The sequence below is a fragment of the Erpetoichthys calabaricus genome, chromosome 2, assembly GCF_900747795.2.
Source record: "Erpetoichthys calabaricus chromosome 2, fErpCal1.3, whole genome shotgun sequence".
Lineage (NCBI taxonomy): Eukaryota > Metazoa > Chordata > Cladistia > Polypteriformes > Polypteridae > Erpetoichthys > Erpetoichthys calabaricus.
In genome coordinates, this window is record NC_041395.2 from 170,583,119 (window position 1) to 170,606,563 (window position 23,445).

The window sequence follows — 23,445 nt, forward strand, 5'->3', positions numbered from 1 at the left end:
ACTGTTGTGACCGGGGTCACCAGCAATTCATCATCTCTAACAGCAGCATCACAAGGACAGCTCAGTTGCTTCTTTGCTGTGTCTGGTAAAGGACAAAGTAATTGGTTGTCCTCTGCAGGATCAGGCTTATTGCATAATGTGCTTGTTACACGATGTCTAGAACTTTTAACACCAGGCTTTGACCCTGTGCCACATTCCTATGTTGTGTGATTAAGTACTGAAGTAACAGTTCCTATTTTAAATGAAGCCTTGAGACTGTACCTGCCTTCTCTGTACAGTAATAAAGTACCTGTATTTTCCTTGGAAACCTGGACTCACCTTTCTGTCTCTCTTGCAACTCCATGAACCAAGCTTGAAAATAGTTATATATTAAACCAGCGCTTCTTAAACTGCAAAAAAAACATTTGAAAGTGAGATATTAGAAGCAACTTTTTTATTCAGCATAAACTGATGTTGTTTCTCACTTTTTTGTTCATCACAAACAAAAGTTTGAGAAGCGCTGTGAAACTCAAGCAGTATAGTATCTGCAAATGACTCAAATACCCACGTGAATGCTCAGTGGAGCACTGATTCAGAATTTGGCTATGTGTATGATGTCTTGCCTACACTCTCGCTGAGACTGCCAAAGACCAGAAAGTTTGCAACAGAGTGTTTCTTTTGGTCTAACAAGAAAAAGACAGCTTGTTGCAGGGTTTCCGAGACTCGGCAAAAGTATATTTTGTGTATCACATTATTACCTTGGATGGTCATTTTTGGTTGAAAAAAACGTTTGTTATACTGAAATTTACATTTCGTTAAAACAACATCTATTAAACACTATTGTGTATGAACGTTTGTCTGGGCCCATTTATTATTTTATATAGCACATAGAAAAATAATTGTTTAAATGTATTTTTATTTAGCATGCTTCATAAAGGTCATTATAGAAAATTGCATTATAAAACTGTTAACATTAGAATAATATCTTCTCAAAATGCATTACTTATAGTAAAGACAGTGGAATTAATGGAATGATTTATTTAATGTGCATCATTATGGTATAAGTAAACTGCCAAGCTTGAAAGACTGGGTAATGAAAGTAGAGTTTCACTTTCCTACAAGACACATGTCTTTGTAGTCAAACAGGCAAACAAAACCTTAAGTTAAGAGCAGTAAAAAAAGAAGAAATGTGTGAAAATATTTGCCCCAAAACATACTAGAAATCTTTCTAAGTTTTCTATAAAGTATTAGGATGCACATTTTTCTGTCAGAATAAAATATGTGGAGATGAAGACAATTAAAAATAACTGCACTCGACTTAAAATTCCTTAGATTAAAAATGAGTAAAGTTTCATTTTAACATTTGTAGCTTTATATATTAGGTGGGCTAATACTAACCCTCTTTATGATGGTTATTTTCATGCAGAAATCTGCTTCCCATCAGTCATGTGTGCACAGAAGAAGGTGAAAAGCCCATGGTACTGCTTTCTTACATGAATTGGGGCAACCTTAAACTCTTTTTACGTCAGTGTAAGTTGGCCGAGGCTAACAATCCACAGGTAAGGCATCATTTACTTCATTACCTTTGTGTGTCAAAAATTGTGCTGTGTGATTAAATGTGAATTCATACAAAAATTACCACAATTTTGATGTAAAAAAATATTGTGCAATGATGCATGCCTAAAGGTTTTTTTGCCTTGAAACAGAGATATATTCATTTTTTTTAAACTTTATTTCAGTTGTTAAACACAATACTTTAATTTTAATGTAAACATTTTAAGTATTCTAGTATAGTAAACATATATTATTTGTTCAGTTTTTCTCAAATATATCACTCAGGTCAATTTCAGGTCAATTCAATTCAAAAATCCTTAAATCATTGGCTTAATTTTAACTGTTTTTTTTTTTTTTTTTTTTTTTTTTTACTGAATATTATTAACATCTGCTAGGTGACTATCTGTCGAGTATGATTACAGCAGTAAATAGGTCTGTTGTTCAGTTAAAGAATTTGATCGTGATTAATCACACATTTACAATTTTTAATTAATATTAACTGCATATTAACCAATTTCATTTTTTAGTTTCTTCAAGTATGCTCCTTTTTTCTGTAAAGCTGAAATAACTGATTACTTTCTAATACAAAACAGTTTTAATAAACCCTTGCCCAGGTACAGTATATTAAATTATTCTAATTATCTCACTGAACTTTTTTGTATTAAAAAAAGAAATAACTATACAGTAATGACAATAACATTGAAACACTAATCGGTCAACACCACAAATCTGTTTTTTTTTTTTTATTATTTTAATCCACATCACAATGCAAATTAATCTAACTCTTTTATAGGTTCTGTCAATAATCCTGTCTTTAAAATGATAGGATGAAAAATAACACATTATTCATTTTCTGACTATTTAGCCAATTGCTTAAGCATACTAGTTTATTTGCAGTGGTTGATCAAGGGATGCACTTTTTTATTAACAACATATCTTTTTGTTGTTATTCTACTAACAACATCTATCTTTTTTATGTATTATCAACATAGTGTTATAGTTAATCTCACCATTTTCCTGCGTGGAAGTAAAAGTTTATCTTTTGATGTTCAACTGAATAGATAGATACTTTATTAATCCCAAGGGGAAATTCACATACTCCAGCAGCAGAATATAAGTTACTTGTATCCTGTTTCTTTTGTGTCTTTAAAATTAAGATTAATGACATGGTACCTGCATACTTCTCAGGTATACATGAAGGGGTTTTGGGTGTTTTCTGTGGCAGATGGCTGGAGTGTTCTTGGAGTAGGGTGGACGGCACTGAGGCTGTTTCTCCTTGAAAGGGTCCTCAATGAGATATTCCATTCATCACTTCTCCACTTCATTTTGAGTTGCTGGCATGCTAGCACTAGATTTAAAGCAGCAAGAAGGAGAAAGCTGGCAAAATGTGCTTTTGCAGCTTTTTTGAAGTGTGCCTGATGGGAATTAAAAAGGGTGTTTTGCCAGGTGTGGAAAGGGAGACGCAAGAGACCACCTCTGTTTCATGTGAACGAGTGGGCACACACACACAAGGTTAGCTCTCATATAAAGGAGTGCGTACACTCATGATAGGGCAATGTGTGACTCGGTCAATTATCAGCTGATAGTGGTACAAGTTTATAAAAGCATTCCATGAATTCAGTATAGAATTAGGTGTGTATGTAGGTGTATGCTCTATCCCATTCATGTTCTTCTCTTCCTAACTTTAACCTCCTAGTCTTTATGTTTTTAACCCCACATATATATTTTTATTTATTTATATATATATAATACACAATACAATTTATTTTTTGTATAGCCCAAAATCACACAAGAAGGCCCTGCCTCTTGACAGCCCCCCAGCCTTGACTCTCTAAGAAGACAAGGAAAAACTCCCAAAAAAAAAAACCTTGTAGGGAAAAAATGGAAGAAACCTTGGGAAAGGCAGTTCAAAGAGAGACCCCTTTCCAGGTAGGTTGGGCGTGCAGTGGGTGTCAAAAGAAGGAGGTCAATACAATACACAGAACAGAACAAATCCTCAATACAGTAAGAAAATAAAAATTTTAGAAGTACGGAACAGAATTTAACAGTAGATGATATCACATAATAAGATTTGGATTTGTTTACAGCCCTGGAGACCTCGTCCATGAAGCTGCCTCCCCTATTTGGCCGTTCCACGGCTGAACCAGCGCTGGACCAACAATCCGATAAAAGGACCCCTCTTTCCCACGATATATATATATATATATATATATATATATATATATATATATATATATAATATACAGTGTATATTATATATATATATATATATATATATATATATATATATATATATATATATATAATATACAGTGTATATTATATATATATATATATATATATATATATTATATATATATAATATATATAAGCAGATATATATATATGTATATGTAAAAGGATGATGCCGGAATCTTGACCTAAGCAGCAGAGTTTTAAACACAAATAACCTGGAAAATAAGAAGAAAAAATTTAAATGGGCAGAAGAAAACAGATATTGTTTGGAAAGCATATTATGGTCTGCAACCTGGAGTCATCTTTTCTCTGTTGCAGACGACACTGGTATTTGATGTGTATTTAAGGAACAAACCAACTGGTTTCTTTAATAGTCAATTAGCATTTAAAATGACTAATAAAGGATAAGCCTAGGGAGTTGACCATTAAGACACTGAAGGAATGGCTACTGAAAACTAGGCATTGTAGTCATATGTGAATGAAATATTAAAAAGCAGTAAAGCTATTAGAAACATTAGTAATATTTTTAAATCAATGTAGTTGTATCCTGATATAAAAAGGTATCACCTTCTATCAAAAAAATTTGGGTAGGTTCACATGTTTGACTGTTAATGTATGCTAGGAGTGTGCAATATGTGTCATCTATGATAATATCTTAATTGTTGTTTTAATGATGTGCAAGCTAAAATTATTGAGTATGTCATTCACTTTGAAAAAACACTTCACAAAAACACACCTTGAGAATCCGTGCATTCACTGTCTCATGTGACCTAACAGGATAGACTACTGAGTGTGTAATGTTTATTTCCTGTATAATTAGTATTTTATTCCCTTTGGATTCATACGTTGCTTACATTAAGGTTAGGTGTCTGTTTAAACTCCTCTCATTGTAATAATTTTGTTTGTCTTAGTGTAATTTTTGGAGTCTCTAACCACCCCCCATTTTTGTCTAGGAAGAAAATCATCTTTGTGCAAACTATTCCCTTAGAATAAAGAATAAACCAATAGTTGTCTTCATCAAAAATGGTCAGAAGGACTTGAAGTTGTGCGTGCTAAATCCACTAACCCCAGGGATTCACCCCCTAAGAGGATACAAGATGTAAAATTTATTCATTTTCACAAAACTTTGCAAAAATAGGGATTGGTTATATAAGCATGGGGCATGTTGCTTTATGTTATTTCGATGTTGCTGATCAGAAATATCATAAAATGTTTGATATTTGATTAATTGGGCTCACGTCCAGGTTCACATGCTGAGTGGAGTTTGCATGTTCTCCCAGTGTCCATGGATTTTCTTTGGGTTCTTTGGTTTCCTCCCATAGTCCAAAGACATGCAGTTTAGGTGGGCTGGCAACACTAAATTCACCCTAGTGAGTGTGTTCAACCTGCGATGGACTGACACCCTGTCCAGGGTTTGTTCCTGCCTTGTGCACTGGTGCTTACTGAGATAATCCCCAAAACCCACTGCACCCCTGCTCAGTCTTAAGTGGACTTAGAAAATGGTATGGTTTTGACTGTTTACCAGTGGTCCTAGCTCTTTAAGAACCACTCTCAGAAGCCAAAAATTGACAAATTTCAAACATAAGAATGTGGGGTATTGTTTTAGACTATTTTAAGGTGAGTGATAATGAATATGATGTTTATTAGTGGATAAATGACAAGTTTCTGTTACACTTTTAGGATGGATGGATGGATGGATGGATGGATGGATGGATAGATAGATAGATAGATAGATAGATAGATAGATAGATAGATAGATAGATAGATAGATACTTTATTAATCCCAAGGGGAAATTCACAAAAACATACATTTTAATATTTCAAATATTTAATGCAGCTATTCTTGTATATTATGTATTTCTACCCTAAGAAGTAAATCATTGCATTTGTTAAGAATACCCGCAAGTAGGGTGGCTTGTGCTAATTCAGATTTTTTAAATTATTTAACATTACTAAGATGAAAGGGAGAAATTTATATAAAGTGGGCAGCAAATAACATGAGATTATCATATTTTAAGATTTTATTCAGGATTAAATATTCCAGTCTGTACCTCCTACATATACTGTTTTTTTCTTTTGTGTAAGCATTTTTCCACCAGTAATCTCTAAGGTGAGATGCTGAGGGAACAGGAAGATTAATTGGTATATATAAAAATGAATACTTTATATACTTTATATATTTGTAAAAAAAAAAAAAAAAGAAAATACATAATCATATATTACAGCTATTATTACTATTATTGTTGCTATCCAGCGCAGTACATTTATTTTATGTTTTCTTTATTGGGCTTCTGCAGGTTTCTTTCTCTGCAACTTTGTAATTGCTAAGTTGAAATCCAGCAGTCTATTTGTGAAACAGGTTTTCAGAGAACAGGATATGTCTGTAATCTTTATCTATGACAAATGTTTATTGTCCTTGCGTACTAGTTGCCGCGTAAACAGTATTTCTTCATTTATGCTTTTTGTATAAGCAGTTCCATTTAGATTTTAAAAATAAAAAACATAATGTAAAAGTTGAATTTTACAGAAATTAATATAAGCCTTTTTGAATCCCAGTTGCCTTTTCATTATTGACTGTGACCTGGTTGTAGCAGTTACATGGTTTGATTAAGTGCACTATTTATTAGAATTAGTTCATTAGCATTATACCTACTTGAACACTCAACAGGAATAAGCTACAAACACATGGAACAATTATATGGTGGGAGTGGCATCTCCACCAGAACTTCAAAGAGCATTTTATATCCTCTTGAATTGTTTTTTAATTGAATTTTAAAAGGAAGTCATTATTCATAATGTATTTCTTATGTCTCCTTGGTTTGTTGATTACAACACTGAAAATGTCAAACTGAATTTTGCAACATTGTGTTTTCAAGAAGCAAGTAACATAGTTTCCCAGCATTTATTTACTTGGGTGGGTGGATTGCTCTAAAAAGCTGTATACAATGCAGAAAACTATACATATGCTGAATTTATCATCAGGCAGTAATATGTTCCATCCAATTTCTATTCAAAACAATACATTTCAGATTAGGCACAATTTTGGCTTCCCCAGCACTCAGTTTTTTTTTTTTTTGAGGATGTATCAAAGATATCAAGCCTACCGTGAGATGTAATCCTTAAATATTGTTCTCAATCTGTTGCACTTCTCGGTACGTGACACAATCTGTTTTGAGCTGTCCAAACAGGCTCTTGTCAATTCAACAACATGTCTACTTTTTCCTGGATTTACAAGCTCCTATAATGCAACCTAAAACCAAATACCCTATGGAAAAATATTTTTGTTTTGCTTATACAGTAATCCTACTATTTCCTGCAATCCTGTTAGGAGAAGAGTGGGTTACAACTGCAGTAGTAAACCAATTTTACACTTTTGTACCCCAAGCACAGCAGCTACATTCCTAGTTTTTCTGTCAGTATGCTTTGTGTCCCCATTCATATTTAAGACTATTTATATGTTTATAATATTTATTTATTTAGGTGCTATAGGAATTTCTTAGTGGGCAATTGTTTATGTAAGTTCTCTTCAAATGGGTAGCTCCTATTTGGACAGTTCATGGAAAACAGAGCCATCCATATTAGTAAACTGGTTGAAAGAGGCAAGAGGTCAAGGGAACATACCAATATAAAATAAAATGATAACCATATTACTCAGAAATTACATTTGGCACAAAGCAATCCATGCTTAAAGAGTTTAGTTTGTTTTTTATTTGTATGAAAATAAATACTAGAAATGTGTTTACTTTTTGTATGAACCAAGTAGTAAATCAATACAGTGATCCCTCGCTATATCGCGCTTCGCCTTTCGCGGCTTCACTCTATCGCGGATTTTATATGTAAGCATATTTAAATATATATCGCAGATTTTTTGCTGGTTCACGGATTTCTGAGGACAATGGGTCTTTTAATTTCTGGTACATGCTTCCTCAGTTGGTTTGCCCAGTTGATTTCATACAAGGGACGCTATTGGCAGATGGCTGAGAAGCTACCCAACTTACTTTCTCTCTCTCTCTCTTGCGCTGACTTTCTCTGATCCTGACGTAGGGGGTGTGAGCAGGGGGGCTGTTCACACACCTAGATGATACGGACGCTCGTCTAAAAATGCTGAAAGATTATCTTCACGTTGCTACCTTCTGTGTGCAGCTGCTTCGTGAAGCGACATGCTGCACGGTGCTTCGCATACTTAAAAGCTCAAAGGGCACGTATTGATTTTTGACTTTGTTTTTCTCTCTCTCTCTCTCTCTCTCTCTCTCTCTCTCTCCCTGCTCCTGACGGAGGGGGTGTGAGCTGCCGCCTTCAACAGCTTTGTACCGGCGGTGCTTCGCATACTTAAAAGCCAAACAGCCCTATTGATTTGTTTGCTTTCCTCTCTGTTTCCTTTGAAGAGGAAGATATGTTTGCATTCTTTTAATTGTGAGACAGAACTGTCATCTCTGTCTTGTCATGGAGCACAGTTTAAACTTTTGAAAAAGAGACAAATGTTTGTTTGCAGTGTTTGAATAACGTTCCTGTCTCTCTACAACCTCCTGTGTTTCTGCGCAAATCTGTGACCCAAGCATGACAATATAAAAATAACCATATAAACATATGGTTTCTACTTCGCGGATTTTCTTATTTCGCGGGTGGCTCTGGAACGCAACATCCGCGATGGAGGAGGGATTACTGTAATGACCTTGTGTTTCTATCAAATGGAATTTAGCATGAACACAACAAAGTGGAATGTAAGACATCGTAAGTGAAAACTCTTAAGTGTTCATAGCATGTGAATGTAACATATGAACACTTCTGCATAGGGAATCACTTTTCTTTCCTCAACAAGAAAGGAGATCCATATCTCAGTAATAATATATATCAGTGTTTCCCAGTATATCCTTAAACAAAAGAAGATACATTTAAATCCAAAGAACAAGCAAGTAGCCTAACAGTGTGGATTATTATAACAGGATGAGTTAGTTTTTTTTTATCACTACCCTTGAGTCTCCCAGTCATCACATTCAATATTCATAAAGCAATTTTTGGGTTTTCTTGATTTAAGCCAAAACATATCATATTAGACTGTTTTTTTCCCTACAAGATCCTGTAAGTCACAATGCTTAAGGTAAAAGCAAAAATTTCATTAAAAAAAACAACTTTCAATGCATTGGTTGCTTATGTGTGTACTCACTTTGAAATGAAGGTTGTACATGTGTCCAGATTTAACCAGTCACTTTCTAGAGATCAAAGCCAATTTGCTTTCAATAGATCATTGCATCAATAGATGTTTTCCCTGTTAGCTTATTCTGCAGGATTTTCCTGAAGCTTTCTGGGTTTTAAGTGCAGAGATTACCATGTTTTACAAACAGGTAGCAGAAGATGTATGAGATCATAATTTTTGAAAGGTATAGATTAGAAGAGGGAGAGTTAATTGAATTATGATGTCTGCATATATTATGTAATACTGAGAAGATCATCACTGAAAAATGGAGGAAGCATGACACAACTAGAATATTGCAAAGATCGGCACATTCTTGTAAAATTGAAAAAGAGAACATCTCTTGTAGACTACTAAGAGACCAATAGCAACCTTAAGATTCTAAGAGTTTTTGGCAGTCTCCTACCAATATTATAGCCATATTCTCCACAAATCTAAGATGTCTGATACTGCGGCAAAATGGAAGCAATTTCTTTTGGGAAAATATGTTATGTTCTAATGAGATGAAACAATTTGGCAACAAATCCAAAATATGTTGTTTGCAAAGTAAACACATCACATCACTCTGTAATTGCTGTCAGACATCTTGGAGGCAGTATCATACTGCGGTGCTACTTCCCCTCAGCAGATACAGTATGTGCTATAATCAAAATAGAGGAGAAAATGAATTGCTTCAAGTGTCAAGGTATCTTGAGAATTATTGTACTCTGCTAGCAACATAAACCTTAAAGTCATTTTTAGGACACATCTGTTATCCAACGCATATAACCAACTTACCTAAGGAATCCTTATAAAAAGGGAGACCATGTCATTGATTTGCCCACTCGAAGCATTTAGAACAGTGGTTCCCAAACTTGGTCCTGAGGACCCACTGTGGCTTCAGGTTTCATTTAATTAGCTGTTTTATTTTTCTTCTCTCTGAATCTCCATTCAGAAAAGCCCAGCAGCATGATTTTTACATTTACAGTATAAAAAATATTTAAATTTTTGCTATATCTTTAAATGCATAAAACTCACTTGTGATTCCCGTGTTATTTTGCCATTTTCAGTGTACAGTAATTTGCTCCCTTTGTTGTATACTAATAATGACAATTAAAAACAAGCAAAGCATGTGAATGTCCCCTTGGGATTAATTAAGTCTGTCTGTCTGTCTGTCTGTCTGTCTGTCTGTCTGTCTGTCTGTCTGTCTGTCTGTCTGTCTGTCTATCAAACAACACTGAATGATGAAAGGCTACAACTACTAAGACCCATTAATTAGTAAATAATGGATTAAATAACCAGAACACCTGCAGAAGCCGAATGAAGAGCATGATGAAAATATTGTTTATAAAACTACAATATCTACATACAACTGCCCAGTACATTTTGTTTTAAAAAATTACAAAACATAATTTTGTAGTTTCTACTTTGACCCCAAGGCACAGACACTGGGAAATAATAGGCTAGCAGTCCTGTTAAAAACCGGTCCCCAGGACTGAGTTTGGGAATCACTGGTTTAGAAAATGTTCTGTATAGAGTTTCTGGGTGCTTGAGAGTCCTTCACAGATTGACTGCACTTGAGCTACAAAGAGGTGTGAAATAAAATTGCAAAATCGAGGCAAAACAAGGTGACAGAGACCAACCTAAATATACTTGTTTTCTGCTGAAGTAAAAAGAGCTCCCACTTAGTATTTGTTAAAAGGTATGCACATGCTTTGTTTTTAAGTATCTTTTTCTTAAAAATTAACCTTTTTTTTTTTACTTACATATTGATAATAAATAAAAACTTATATTCATGTAAATTGTGTTTTCATCTCTATCTTGGCTACATCAGTAAAAGCTAAAATATATAGTAGATGGCATAAATTTTTAATGTCAAGTATAAGTAAAAATCAAATACCAGCTCTTATTGACTGAGTGGTTTTCCATATGTTATCTGAAAGTTTCAGAAGTAAATGTTTTAGCCTTTCAAAGAAATGGAAGACTTGTGGAGAGACTTCTGGTAGAGTCAAAATGGCTGACTGAAATGACACCTCATTTTCTTTTCTGTTGGCCTTTGCTCTATCATTGCATTTACTTTGAAAAATGCATTTAAATCAGTTAAAAAGTTTAATAATCTTGCTTCTTTTGCGTCATGGGATTGCTCAAGCTTGTCACTTATGTTTTTAGGGGTTGCACAAACTTGTGACTTGGCCACAGCATTCTTAGTCACCTGTAGGAAGATAATATACAGTCTTTGCCAGTCTAGTATTTCAACCCTCCTTGCACAATAGTATTTAAAGTAACATGAAGATGAAAGGAGATATTTAAACTTTCCCCAATTTTTCCTTATTCCAGCTAAAACACCATTCAAATGTATCCTTTTACTATTGTGAGATTGCATTATGTGCCTTGTACATGCTTTGAAAAACATTCAACAGCATAATGTGCCACTTCAGCTTGAAACATCTCAGCAATACACATAAACCTCCTTGCAGTGATTGGTAAATCTTTTCAGTAATCAGTTGTTTATTAGCTTTGTATTTGTACCTATTATTTCTGTACACATTGATTTGCTACCAGAAACTTTTATATTCCATCACTCTTTGCACCATGATTATTTACGTTTACATTTTTGGCATTTGCACTTCAGGAGATTTGAGAAAGCTGCTCTATTAGTCTATGACAAAAATTAATTGAATAGTGATGAGCGAAAACTGCTAAATTCACTTCACCCTGAGTTTAAGAAACAGAAGTCATCATAATTCATTGAAGTCAATGGGGAAAGAGAAACTGCACTAGTTTTCAGTGGATTATAATAGTGTAATGGTCTTTTAAGTGTTCCTGCCAGCTAGGGAAACATCTTCCAACTACATCGGACCAATTATTATGGTCACAAGTATGAACATTGTTGTGCGGAAGCAGTGCTAATTACTGCACCACTTTGGCTGCTTGGCAAAAAAAAAAAAAATAATTCTTTGCATTTATATAGCGCTTTTCTCACTTCTCAAAGCGCTTAGCAATTGCAGGTTAAGGCCTTGCTCAAGGGCCCAACAGAGCAGAGTCCCTTTTGGCATTTTTTACGGGATTCGAACCGGCAACCTTCCAATTGCCAGTGCAGATCCCTAGCCTCAGAGCCACCACTCTGAATGAATAGAATTAAATACCAGAACAGTAAAATTTCTTGCAGACAGTTGCAGAAAGGAAGCATTAATTTACAAAGGCCTGCCCCTCACATATTTGATAGCAGGTAATCATCTTGTACAGTTTTTTGTTTTGGTTTTTTTCTCTGACACTTTTGCTCATTCACTTCAGCTGCTACCAAATAAGCACAACACTAAATCACACAGATTCTTCCCTTTTTCCTGTATGCATCAACTGTACAGCACTCTGGATAATACTATTAAAGGGGTAGGCTCACATATTCGCACAGATCACATACAAGTCCATACCAAAAAAAAAGTTTAAGATGAGAATATACCAACACATTATAAGTGTCCTTCTGCATGTGCATTTTGTGTTTAAACATATTAAGTTTTCCACACATTTTTAGCTTACTTCCAAGATCAGCATGTTATACAGTACTTGGGAGGTGGGTGTGGTTGTTGCTACCCAATCCAACATTAGTTGCTATATTTCTATGATGTCACACAGGCCTCGGAAAGCAGCATGGGGCTCCGGATTAGGGGGTGGTTCCATCTAAACTGTCCACATGGCGAGTTTCCAGGAAAATATTCCCCAAACAAGGTTATTGGCAACACAAAAAAAAATGCTTTGGTGAATATTGACTATTAACATTATTTATTATTTTATGTATGCAATATATTGTTTTTTTTTTTTTTTTACCACTAACAGAAACTAGACCAAATTATTTGGTAACCCAGTTAACAGTGCAACTCTTGAAGGCAAATTAAAACGATCCTACATGCACATTCGTATTGCAGCTTCACCATTTTTACCAAGTGACAGTGTGTGTTTTAGTGTGTCGGAATAAAAATGGACATTATTTTTGAGCTTTTAAAAAACCTCTCTGGCTTTTACAGTAAAGCAGGTAATTTCTGCAGAACTGAAGAACTGTTTAAATATAATTGGATAATTGTGTGATCTAATGTTAATCTAATGTTTTTATGAGATTTAGCTTATTTAGCAGACACACATCACTAAGTAATATCAATAATTATGTAGTACTATTAAAATACTAAAATTCTAATGACAAGACAAACTAAACTGGGCAGTCATTTTTAATTAAAGTCTAGAATTTTATGAGGTTGGCCGTTTTTAGACTTTGGTGCCAACAAATGTTAGGATTTGTAGCAATTTTAAAATATTTTAATTGTAGGTTAAAAAAAGTGAAATTAGTGTTCCTGTGTTATTTGTTAACTTCGTGAATTAATTAATGATTAATAAATTTTATGGACTTGAAAAGTTAAAAAAAAAAAATTAAAAAAATTCCACTTTAATAAATACATTCTAAGTGCATTCTGCAAGGCATAAAATTATTATATATGAATAGATAATTATTTTGCCTAATATTAAGTAGAGCTCAGAGGGCATCGTAACTGAAAATTTTTGCTCACAGTAAAAGAAGCTTTCTACACCAACCCAGTCCTTGGAGTGAACTTCAATATGGTCTACCATAGCAGGCTGTGAGGCTAGATCCTCTATTACAAATTAATTAGGATCTCATTAGATAGACTTTCCTCTTTGTCTTCAAAAAGTGAAGGAGCTGTTGACCCTTCTTGCCTTGACATAAGATGCACCACATCCAATTTTACAATCCATGAATTAAGTATTTGAAATATTTCTATTGTTTTCTTATACATAAATAAAAGTTTTATATTATGGCTGTTTAAATTACATTTGTGGATACTTTTGTCTTAATAAGATAAACTTGTGTTTATAGCATTGGGTCTTCTTAATCGTTCGATATAGTTGTCATTACAAGTGGAAGCCAGGTGAAACTTATCGCTGGATATATTAGCACATGTCCACTTAGCAATGGACATTGCTAATATTCTTCTCTCCTGCTATCATTTGTAGCATCTGATATTTATGGTAATAGCCTTTATGCAGATCTAATTAAGACAGTTACTAAGGGGAGAGTTACAGCCTGCTGATAATCTGCATTTGCTGGGGTTGCACAAACCTACTTCACTACACTTCACTGCACTACTTCAAATGTTGGAACCGTAGGTTGGTTTTGTAAGCTTTGATCAAGAGCGGGTGGGGAAGTGTTTTATGAGCTCCAGATTTGGAGATGCAGCACACCGGATAAGAGGTTAGTACACTACTTTGGGGAACAGGGAGTAGCTGCAAGGGAAGCTGAAATACCTAGCATTACCAATTTGTATGGTGTGTATTGCCACATTGTGATGTGGTTTAACATCAACATATAGGATTATATAATAATTAGTTTATACATTATAATATTAAACTGAATTAATTGTGTGCTACTCTGGCTTCCATTTATATTTTCTCTAACACTGTGAACTAAGTAATAAAAAAATATACCAGTTCTTCACTTTACATCACCCCTAACATCATTATTAATGTTTGTAGTTGTTGGTTTATAAATTGATAATCAATGTGATTTTTGCAAGGCAGAAATTCTTGTGGGTTTTCAAGGGCATACAAACAGCATTAAAGTTTTGAACATAATTTTGTTTAACGCTTTATACCGTCTTCCTTTGAAAGAGACTGTTCTCATTATACATAAGTGTGTAAAATCCAAGAAAGGTTAAGTATTGCTGTTATGTGAACACTAAAATTTTGCTTTAATTAAGCATATTACTTGCACATAAATTTGTCTTGTGTGTTTTTCTTTTTCTTTGTGAGCAGGCCATTTCCCAACAAGACTTGGTGCATATGGCCATTCAGATTGCCTGTGGGATGAGTTACTTGGCAAGGCGGGAGGTAATTCACAAAGACCTAGCAGCCAGGAATTGCGTGTAAGTGTGGCAATAAAAATAGATTATAGTGACCGTCTCTTTTCAGAATAGAAAACTAGATTGAAAGTACATATGACCTATATAAACATAACATATGTACAAACCTCTCCACTCCAAGCACATAAGGGTGTGTTTGAAAGTTTATTTGCATTCTGTACTGCTGCTTTGGAAAATAATTTGGCTGTTTGCCCAAGACGGCAATGTCGGAGGCAACATTTATTGATGAACCACATTTTAACTTTACCACTAGTAGCAGAAGATGACTTCTGACTCTGTAATATTTTTTTAAGAAATTTTTGTTATCTATATGTGATTTTGATTGCAGTAATTTTTGGTTCTTACCAACTAGGAAAACTGTCATTTTGTCACAATGGCATTCTGTGTATTATAAATACTACGAAAACATGTGTAAAGAAGACAACCAAACTAAAAGAAGGAGCATTTTTTATGAGGTTAATGAGTTTCCAATCAAGTCACTTCCAGATATCTTAAACATTTCATTTTCTTAAAGGAATATACAGCCTTTCAGTGTATCACCTGCATAGTCAGAGCAATGCAAGTGTAGTAATTTGACTGATAGCAAGAGCATTTTGCTGTTCCTAACATCTTTAGTTAATGTAACTATTTTCCACTCTTAATGGTTAATCAGTTGGTTTAAAAAAAGTTTTTCAGATGTTTTCAAATGTTAATACAAACTAGTAGTGCAAGGTGAGTAAATTGGGAATTGGTTAACCTCAGAATAATTTTTAGTACCCATACTTTTCATTTTTTCTTTTTTGAGAAAATCCTTTCCAAGGTGCGAACAATTTTTATATTTTTACTGAGTCCTGCTTCCTAAATGGGATTTCCCCAGGTGCTCAGATTGTTCTCTCTTATTCTAGTAATGGGCAAATTAGGTTAATTGGCAACTCTAATTTGGCTTGCTGTAATTTGTTGTGGGTTTGCTCATGTGTGTGGCTTGCAAGAGAATAAAACCCTATCCAGAATGGTTCCTTCCTTGTAATCAGTGATACAGAGATAGGCTTCCTGTCCTTATAAACTTGCAATGAATAAGCAAGTTAGAAGATGGTTAGATAACTTAAAACAAGGAAAATACCTGCAAACAGCAGTGAAATTTATATGTTTTTGTTGTTTCTGTTTAATTTGTTATATGTAAAGTCATAGTCATTTCTTTGTTACAGTTAAAAAGCATTGTTCTTGAATGGCAGTTTAGACTGTACAACCACTTTGTGAAGCATATATTTTACTACTGAGTTAGCCTTTTCTTTAAAAATATTAACCTGCTTTTGACTAAGTGTTTCATTTTTATGTATTTTTAATTTTTATTTTCAGAATCGATGATGGAATGCAGGTAAAAATTACAGACAATGCCTTAGCACGCGACCTCTTTCCAATGGACTATCATTGCTTGGGAGACAATGAAAATCGTCCTGTACGATGGATGGCCCTTGAGAGTCTTGTCAACAATGACTTCTCCAATGCTAGTGATGTGGTGAGAAAATTAATTTGTGTATTTATAACCCACTAATGTTAACATCAATATAATATGAAAGGAGAGATGCACCACTTGACATAGTAAAACAAGAGGCTAATCTTCAGAAGATTAATCACAAAGTATAAGCTTTTATAACTGCTTTCTTACACTAAATACAGACATTTCCTCTGCTTTAAAGTAAACACTCTTCACAGCATCTTTAATTGGTAATCTTCTACTTTGCTTTTCTCCCTAATATTCTATATATAATGCAATAAATATATGCTTTTTATAATGTGTAGATCATTTTTATATTCTTGTTTCCATTCTGATAGCCTGACATAAAATTACATATTTTTGCTTAAAATGACTATGCATACAGAATAATAATATAGTCCCCATCTTATTCCATTGTCAGTTTAAAGTTTGTATGTTCTCATGTCAGTACTGGAATTCTCTTGATACATTTTATTTTTTGCTTCTTGTGTCCCAGATGTTTACATGTTGAATAAATTAGCTGCTCTGAATTGGCCTGGTATTAGTGTGAGAGTGTGTGTATGTAAGAAAAACACCTTAATAAATGGGTGTCTTTTCAAGGATTGGTACTAATTTTGTGCATGATATAATAAGCCTCTCTACCTTGCTGTCCTACAGTGAAGTTAATTTAGGAAAATGATATTACATTTTTAGGCTTCAGTTACCCATCTTACTTATTTCATAATTACCTATGCTTTAATTCAAAGTGTATCCTTTCTTTGACATCTAGCTGAGTACTTTTTCCATTTTTTCAGGATTTAAATTTGTAAGACAAGGTTCTTTAAAGTTAATTTTTTAGGTTATACCTGAAAATGTTTATTTTATCTAGTCTGACACACTAGCAGTCCTGAACAGTTTATAGCAGTTGGCTGGTAGGAAGGAATGTGAAGTAGAGAGGTGTAGCAATTAGACGGTTGTTAATTATAGTCTCAAAGTAAGAGTATGTATAGTTAGTTAGTTATTTGTTTGTTTATGAAACTCTTTGAAGAGAGTGGAGACCCAGTACCTTTTAATTCAGTTGAAATGCATAGTCACTACACCATCACTCACTATGTTTTACTATTTCTTATATTTTAAATGTACTGTATCTATTCATTTTTTAACTAGTGTATTTGCATAATGTTCCGATGAGGTGCATTTGGCCATTCTTCCTTTACCCCTTGAAAGAAACTAAATAGATTCTGAAGAATCAACAAACATTGGGAGAGCATTTTTTCACTATGATAGAATCACATAACTTTTTTTTCAATTACTGAAGTATGGATTTTTTTTTTACATTTGTTTTATTACTGTAACACAAAAATTAATTATGAATTTAAGTCTTTTCTATTTTGCAACCAAGACATGCACACTTTCTGTTGTTTAAGTCGTGCTAATTTGCACAGTGGATTGTGGCTGCCAGAAACTTTGTGGTGACACACTCTTAGAAAGAGGAAGTTCATTACGTGATTTTGTGTTTTTTTTTTTTATTTCATTTAAAATGTAACTATCCCTTATAGAAAGATGCCATTGGCAAGTTGCATACTGTATTTTTCCTGTACTCCACAAGATTTAATTTAGGGTTCTAGGTGAAACACAGAAAGTTATTGTAAGATTTATGATATTCGCATCTGAAGAAAAGCCCATCTTCTTCTGTTTATGTTTATTGCTTTGTGAATACTGAATTTTTGATGTATATTTAAGTTGTTGTTGTGCACTCTTTCTCCTTTATGTACCACAATAATAGTCCATGCTTATTACTTACTTGGAAGGCTATGTATAGAAACTCTTTTCCTTTATGTATTCCTGTTTTGCTCATTACTTTGATTTTTAAATTTTACAGTGTGCTGAAAAAATAAATTTAAAGATGTGGTTTAACAAACAAATTTATTTTGTTATACCACCTCTTTATTTGAAAACAGTGTCAGATCTTGTGCGTGATCGAGACTGGGACTGGGAAAACTGTGGACGTGGGTGCTAGTGGTGTGGGACACTTCTGTTTTCAAATAAGGACGTGCTATAGCAGAGGTGAACTCAGATAAGGACGAGGGTTCTACATTGGAGAAAGAGAACTGATTACCTTGTGATTACCTTGTGTCAAACCTGCAACTTGCTTAGCTACTTCTCAATTTCCTTGCATTGAATCCCTTACAAAAAAGTCCCCAAGAGTTACAAAGTGGTGCCATTTACTTTTTAGATCAGTTCCTATTTGCTCCACTTTGTCATGTTAAAACAGACACAGAGATCACAGTTTTATTCAGCACTGAAATAATAGCTAGAGAAAGAGAGTTCACATTATGGTCTTAGAGCACTCTTGAGGTTTATTTTGACCTAATGCATGGACTTTTTGTTTTGGTAGGCAGCTTGATGCACAGCAAAAAATAATATTTTCTCTCATTGGTCAAAAAAGGGAGTGTAAATAATGTAGTGTAAATATTATTAAGTATGCTGTAATGGCTAGGGTACAGGACCTTGAGCAAGTTAAATGGCCTGTGCTCCAATTTAAAAAAAAACAAAAACAAAAAAACAACAATCTTCCACTAAGACCAGCTTATATATTTATTTCCACACAGAGCAGTAGGTAAGAGACACAATGTTTCTGGCATATAGCCTTTATCAAGTGCGTAATTGAAAAGCAAGCTACATATAAAGGAGTGAGGTAACCAAGCGAGGGGAGATGACAGGAATGAAAGATGAGAGTAGGTATGAAAAGCTTGTGTTAAGATGAAGAGGGGTATGGGATTAAAAAGTCAGTTCATTAAGATCAAGAAAAATGTGATCCAAGCTGAGAATAAGCTTGGCTTCTTGTTTTTCTTTGTGTCTTAGAAAACTTGTGGAAGAACACAAGCAAAAAAAAATAGTGTGGCTATGAGGAAGATAAATTGTTCTAAAATAGGCTTTGTAAGGTCTTTGATTTTAGTGGCTTGATCATGCTCTTGGAAACAATTTGCTACTTGTCTCTGAGTTTCACTGATATGGATGGATATTCACACACTACAAGAAATGCAGTAAATTACATGCTTAAAGTGGTGTTAGGTCCATTATTTAATTTTGAATTTACCAGAAGGACCAGATACCATGGTATTGTTGGTGACATGCTGTATATACAAGTGACAAAGCACCCCTTGTAACAACTTAAAGTGGCTGACTGGGAACAAGGCCCTCCTTTGTGAAGTCAACTATGAACAAAAAATTTGTGTGAGTTATTAGACTGATGGAAGAAGATTAAAAGAGGGCTAAGGAAAAAAAGCTACAAAGTGGGGATATTTTTATGACCTGTATTGGTTAGAAAATATTAGGATGGAAAATGGGGATGAGCAGGATTCATTACTGGAGTTCCTCTTAAAGTGGGTGTTCTGTGGTCTGCTTCTTGCTTGATTGAGTGCCCTGTCCACAACATGAGAAGAGTATCCTCTATCGATGAAACAACTGCTCATTCTTAGTGCTTCATTAGAGAAATTGACCTCCTCTTTACAGAGGTGATGAAGTCTGAGAAACTGAAAGAATTACTAATTTTTAGTGTGCAGGGGATGAAAGTAGCTGTAGAGAATATAACTGTGTTCATCCTTTAGCTTGTAATAGAGGTTTTTAAATTGATAGACTCCTGTCAAGAAGTAGTAGAGTTATGGTAAACACATTAACTGTAAATTGGGTGGGAACTGGTAAAATAGTTAATACACTCCTGTAAACGGCTTCTGAATTAGACGTCATCACCAGTACAATCATTGATGTATCTTTTGTGCAGGTCTGGAATAAAGCTTAGGTGGGAAGAAAAGAAATCCCCTACTACCCTGCTGATGAAAATTCGATGTGTGTTTATGTACATATAATATATGTGAAATGTATCTTCACCCTGTATGTCATTTTGAGCAAATGAATATTTTAACTGTCTGTATTCAGCAGTACCAGGTATCCACAATGGTTTTCCTTTGTGATACTATGTTCTGTTAAATCCTGCTAAAGATTTAATGCAAGAGAAAATTAATGAACAAATTAACTTCGATTATTAGAAAGAATCAATACATGTTTTATTCTCAATTTTGCTGCTGAAGGGGGGAGGTGTATTGTGTGGTAGGCTGAGACTTAGAACTGACTATGAATGCTTGTCATAGTTCTTATGAATAATCTAATCAGGCATGGATCATCTGCTAACATACACCTGTGTTGATTTTGAATCGGTTGTTTGCTATTGTTACAGACCATTTGCACAACAGAAACCACTTTTAGTGAGCTAGTTCACCAGTGGATTTTATAGTATCTTTGCATTAGTTTATTTTGTGCTAGAGTAAAAACATTAAATATGTGCATTTCCCGAAATTAGTCTCTTAGAAAACAAATGATTATGAAAATGTGAACCTTTGACAGGAATTGTAAAGACATAATACTGTTATTAGTAAACTAAGTAAAATGAAAGAAGTTTACTTGGGTAGGTTAATAGAGAATGCTGGCAAACTTCAAAGTTTTAATGCAATAAAGTTAGTGACTAATGTTTTCATACCTTATTGATATGCATGTAATTCTTTTATTATAAAACAATTTAAAGTGCAGAGTTTGAGCTTGAAGTCATGAATTCTCAAAATATGTTTAGCATCACACACCTGATGTATGCCTGTTATTTTAAAAGAGAGAGAGTAAGAAAAGATAACAAAATACTGATCATGTATATTCAAGAAACAACATGAATGTTTCTAATTTCATTGTAGAAGGGTTAACAGAGAATCATGATAATAATAATTCTTTGCATTTATATAGTGCTTTTCTCACTACTCACAACTAAAACAGACTCTTTAAGATTGCCCTCACTGAATCAGTTTTAAAAATTCCAAAATACAAGACAGATATACTGTAAGAGTGACTTATCGGTAGCTTTTAGTGATCTTCACAAAACTGTATAGTTTCAGTCAAAGATACATGACTGGAATGTGAGTGCTCACACAGGATAAAATTAAGATGTTTATTTTTTTGCTTTCTAGTGGGCCTTTGGAGTGACACTATGGGAGCTGATGACTTTGGGACAGACCCCTTATGTGGACATTGACCCTTTTGAAATGGCTGCCTATCTGAAAGATGGCTATAGAATAGCACAGCCAATCAACTGCCCAGATGAACTGCAAGTATCATTTTTGTGTACCACTTTTGCATGATGTTTTATTTCAATTGTAAAGATTTATGATATCTCGGCACACACCTTTCTGCATCAAAATGTCTACCACTTTCAACAAAGTCACGCAATATAATTTAAAATTGACATTTGTTACTCCTGACTTTCTAGTATTGATCATTGAATAAGAAAGGAGTGTTGAATCTGAGTATTGCTAATTGCCAGGATAAAGCTGTCATCCTTAGTTTAGGTTATATAATTTTCAAAGAAATGGAATGGACTTTACATTTATCATTTGGCAAAAGCAGCATTGACTGGCAAGTAATGCAAGCTGAGCAAAGATGGGATTGTTATAGCAAATGAGGAAAGTAAAATAGATTACAGAATTCATGTTGCAGGATCTTGAAATATTTATACACAAAGTTTTCTCTTCATATATATGTATTTTTAAACTGGATTCTGTTCTTTGCCATTTCCTATTTCTTGACTTACACTTTACCTACTCAGTCCCTTCATTGGTACATGATTTTTCGTTTATCGGGCTTGGGGAAAGGAAAACTCAATGCTGTAGATTCTTGATAAATAGCAGGAACTTGTCCTTTATACATGGTTCCATTTCATCATGTGGTAAATACCCACTATTCAAATTGTACTGCAGCACAATAGTCATTATTACATAAAGTTAGTCTTGCAAACGACAAAAGTTATAGTCCCTTAAAATATCTGAGAGCTACATGAACGTAACTGGAGCCTCTTTGATAGTGAGCAGCTGTTTCATAAATTGTTGCCTTTTAATGTGCAAGTGCTCATGTATCTTTTACAGGTTTGCAGTAATGGCTTGTTGTTGGGCATTGGATCCAGAAGAAAGGCCAAAGTTTCAGCAACTTGTGCAGTGTTTGACAGAGTTTCATGCAGCGCTGGGTGCTTATGTCTGAATTTGCTTATGGAAGTCAAACCTCTTGCCAGGATTTCATCTTTCCTGTGTGCCTTGTGAAAAGAAGTTTTTTTTTGATCATCATGGTTTTAATTTTCAATTTTTTTTTAACTAAAATTTTTTCTTTCATTTTAATACTGCAAAACAAATATTTCTGGTTTCAGAAAGGACTACAAAAATACCGAATTCAAAGACTATCTAAAGAAATAAGATACTTTGCACATAGTTATTAAAAAGGTACAAAAATTAAATGAAAGCACAGAAATGCCTTTGAGTTTTATAAACCAATACTTTCTATCAGATTGTTCTTGATGTGGAAATCGCCATCTAATGGACTTTTCTCTAAAGGAGAATTTTTATCTTTGAAAGGCCAGTTTTATTTTTATTTAGTGGAAAAGGTCACATGTCTCTAGTCACCAAAGAATACAGAATAACCAAAAAGAAAGAAGAAGGCATTTATCCTATTTTGGATTTTATAGTACTTTTTGTTATGTGTGGATTGACCTGATTTATGAGTTGTGTATTGTGATCTTTCATTGGGTCAAATAAATATTCACAAGCTGCTGATTTTATACAAAGGCATTTGTATGTATGTATTTTGAGATAATTGCCACACTTTATAATGGACAATGAGTTAACTGTTGACTGAAATGTATGTGTGCCAGAGCAAAGCTCATTGTAAATGTGAGAAACGGATGTCTAAAACTGAACTTTGGGACCTTATTCTGTTTGGAACCATCACTTTTTGATAGGTAATGAGCTGTTAGATCTATAATCTATAATTAAAACCTATAAATGTAAACCATATTTAATTCAGGGAACCAAAAAATGCACATGTACCTCTGTGTGGAGGAAAAATGAGACATCAGATGAACTACCTTTGTTGCCTTAACTTTAATTCTATAGTTGTAATTGACTACACTTGGTTAGTTCATTTATCCCAAATTCCTTTTTTGGTTAAAACTTAAATATAGTAAAATATGAAATGGTCATTTTACAAGGTATAACGAGGTAAAAATTACCTTACTGTTGTCAATATGTATATTGTAGATTTTT

General features: G+C 34.0%; 1 protein-coding gene across 1 annotated transcript in view; it reads left to right on the forward strand.

The window, feature by feature from the left end:
* Positions 1 to 22,967, forward strand: part of ryk (receptor like tyrosine kinase) — a 206,557-nt gene extending 183,590 nt beyond the window's left edge. Inside the window, exons 12-16 of the mRNA XM_028794770.2 lie at positions 1,406 to 1,538; positions 14,756 to 14,865; positions 16,198 to 16,357; positions 21,328 to 21,464; positions 22,279 to 22,967. Coding sequence (XP_028650603.1) covers positions 1,406 to 1,538; positions 14,756 to 14,865; positions 16,198 to 16,357; positions 21,328 to 21,464; positions 22,279 to 22,390 — 652 coding nt within the window. The 3' untranslated portion in view covers positions 22,391 to 22,967. The remainder of the gene's footprint in view (positions 1 to 1,405; positions 1,539 to 14,755; positions 14,866 to 16,197; positions 16,358 to 21,327; positions 21,465 to 22,278) is intronic.
* The last annotated feature ends 478 nt before the right edge of the window (positions 22,968 to 23,445 follow it).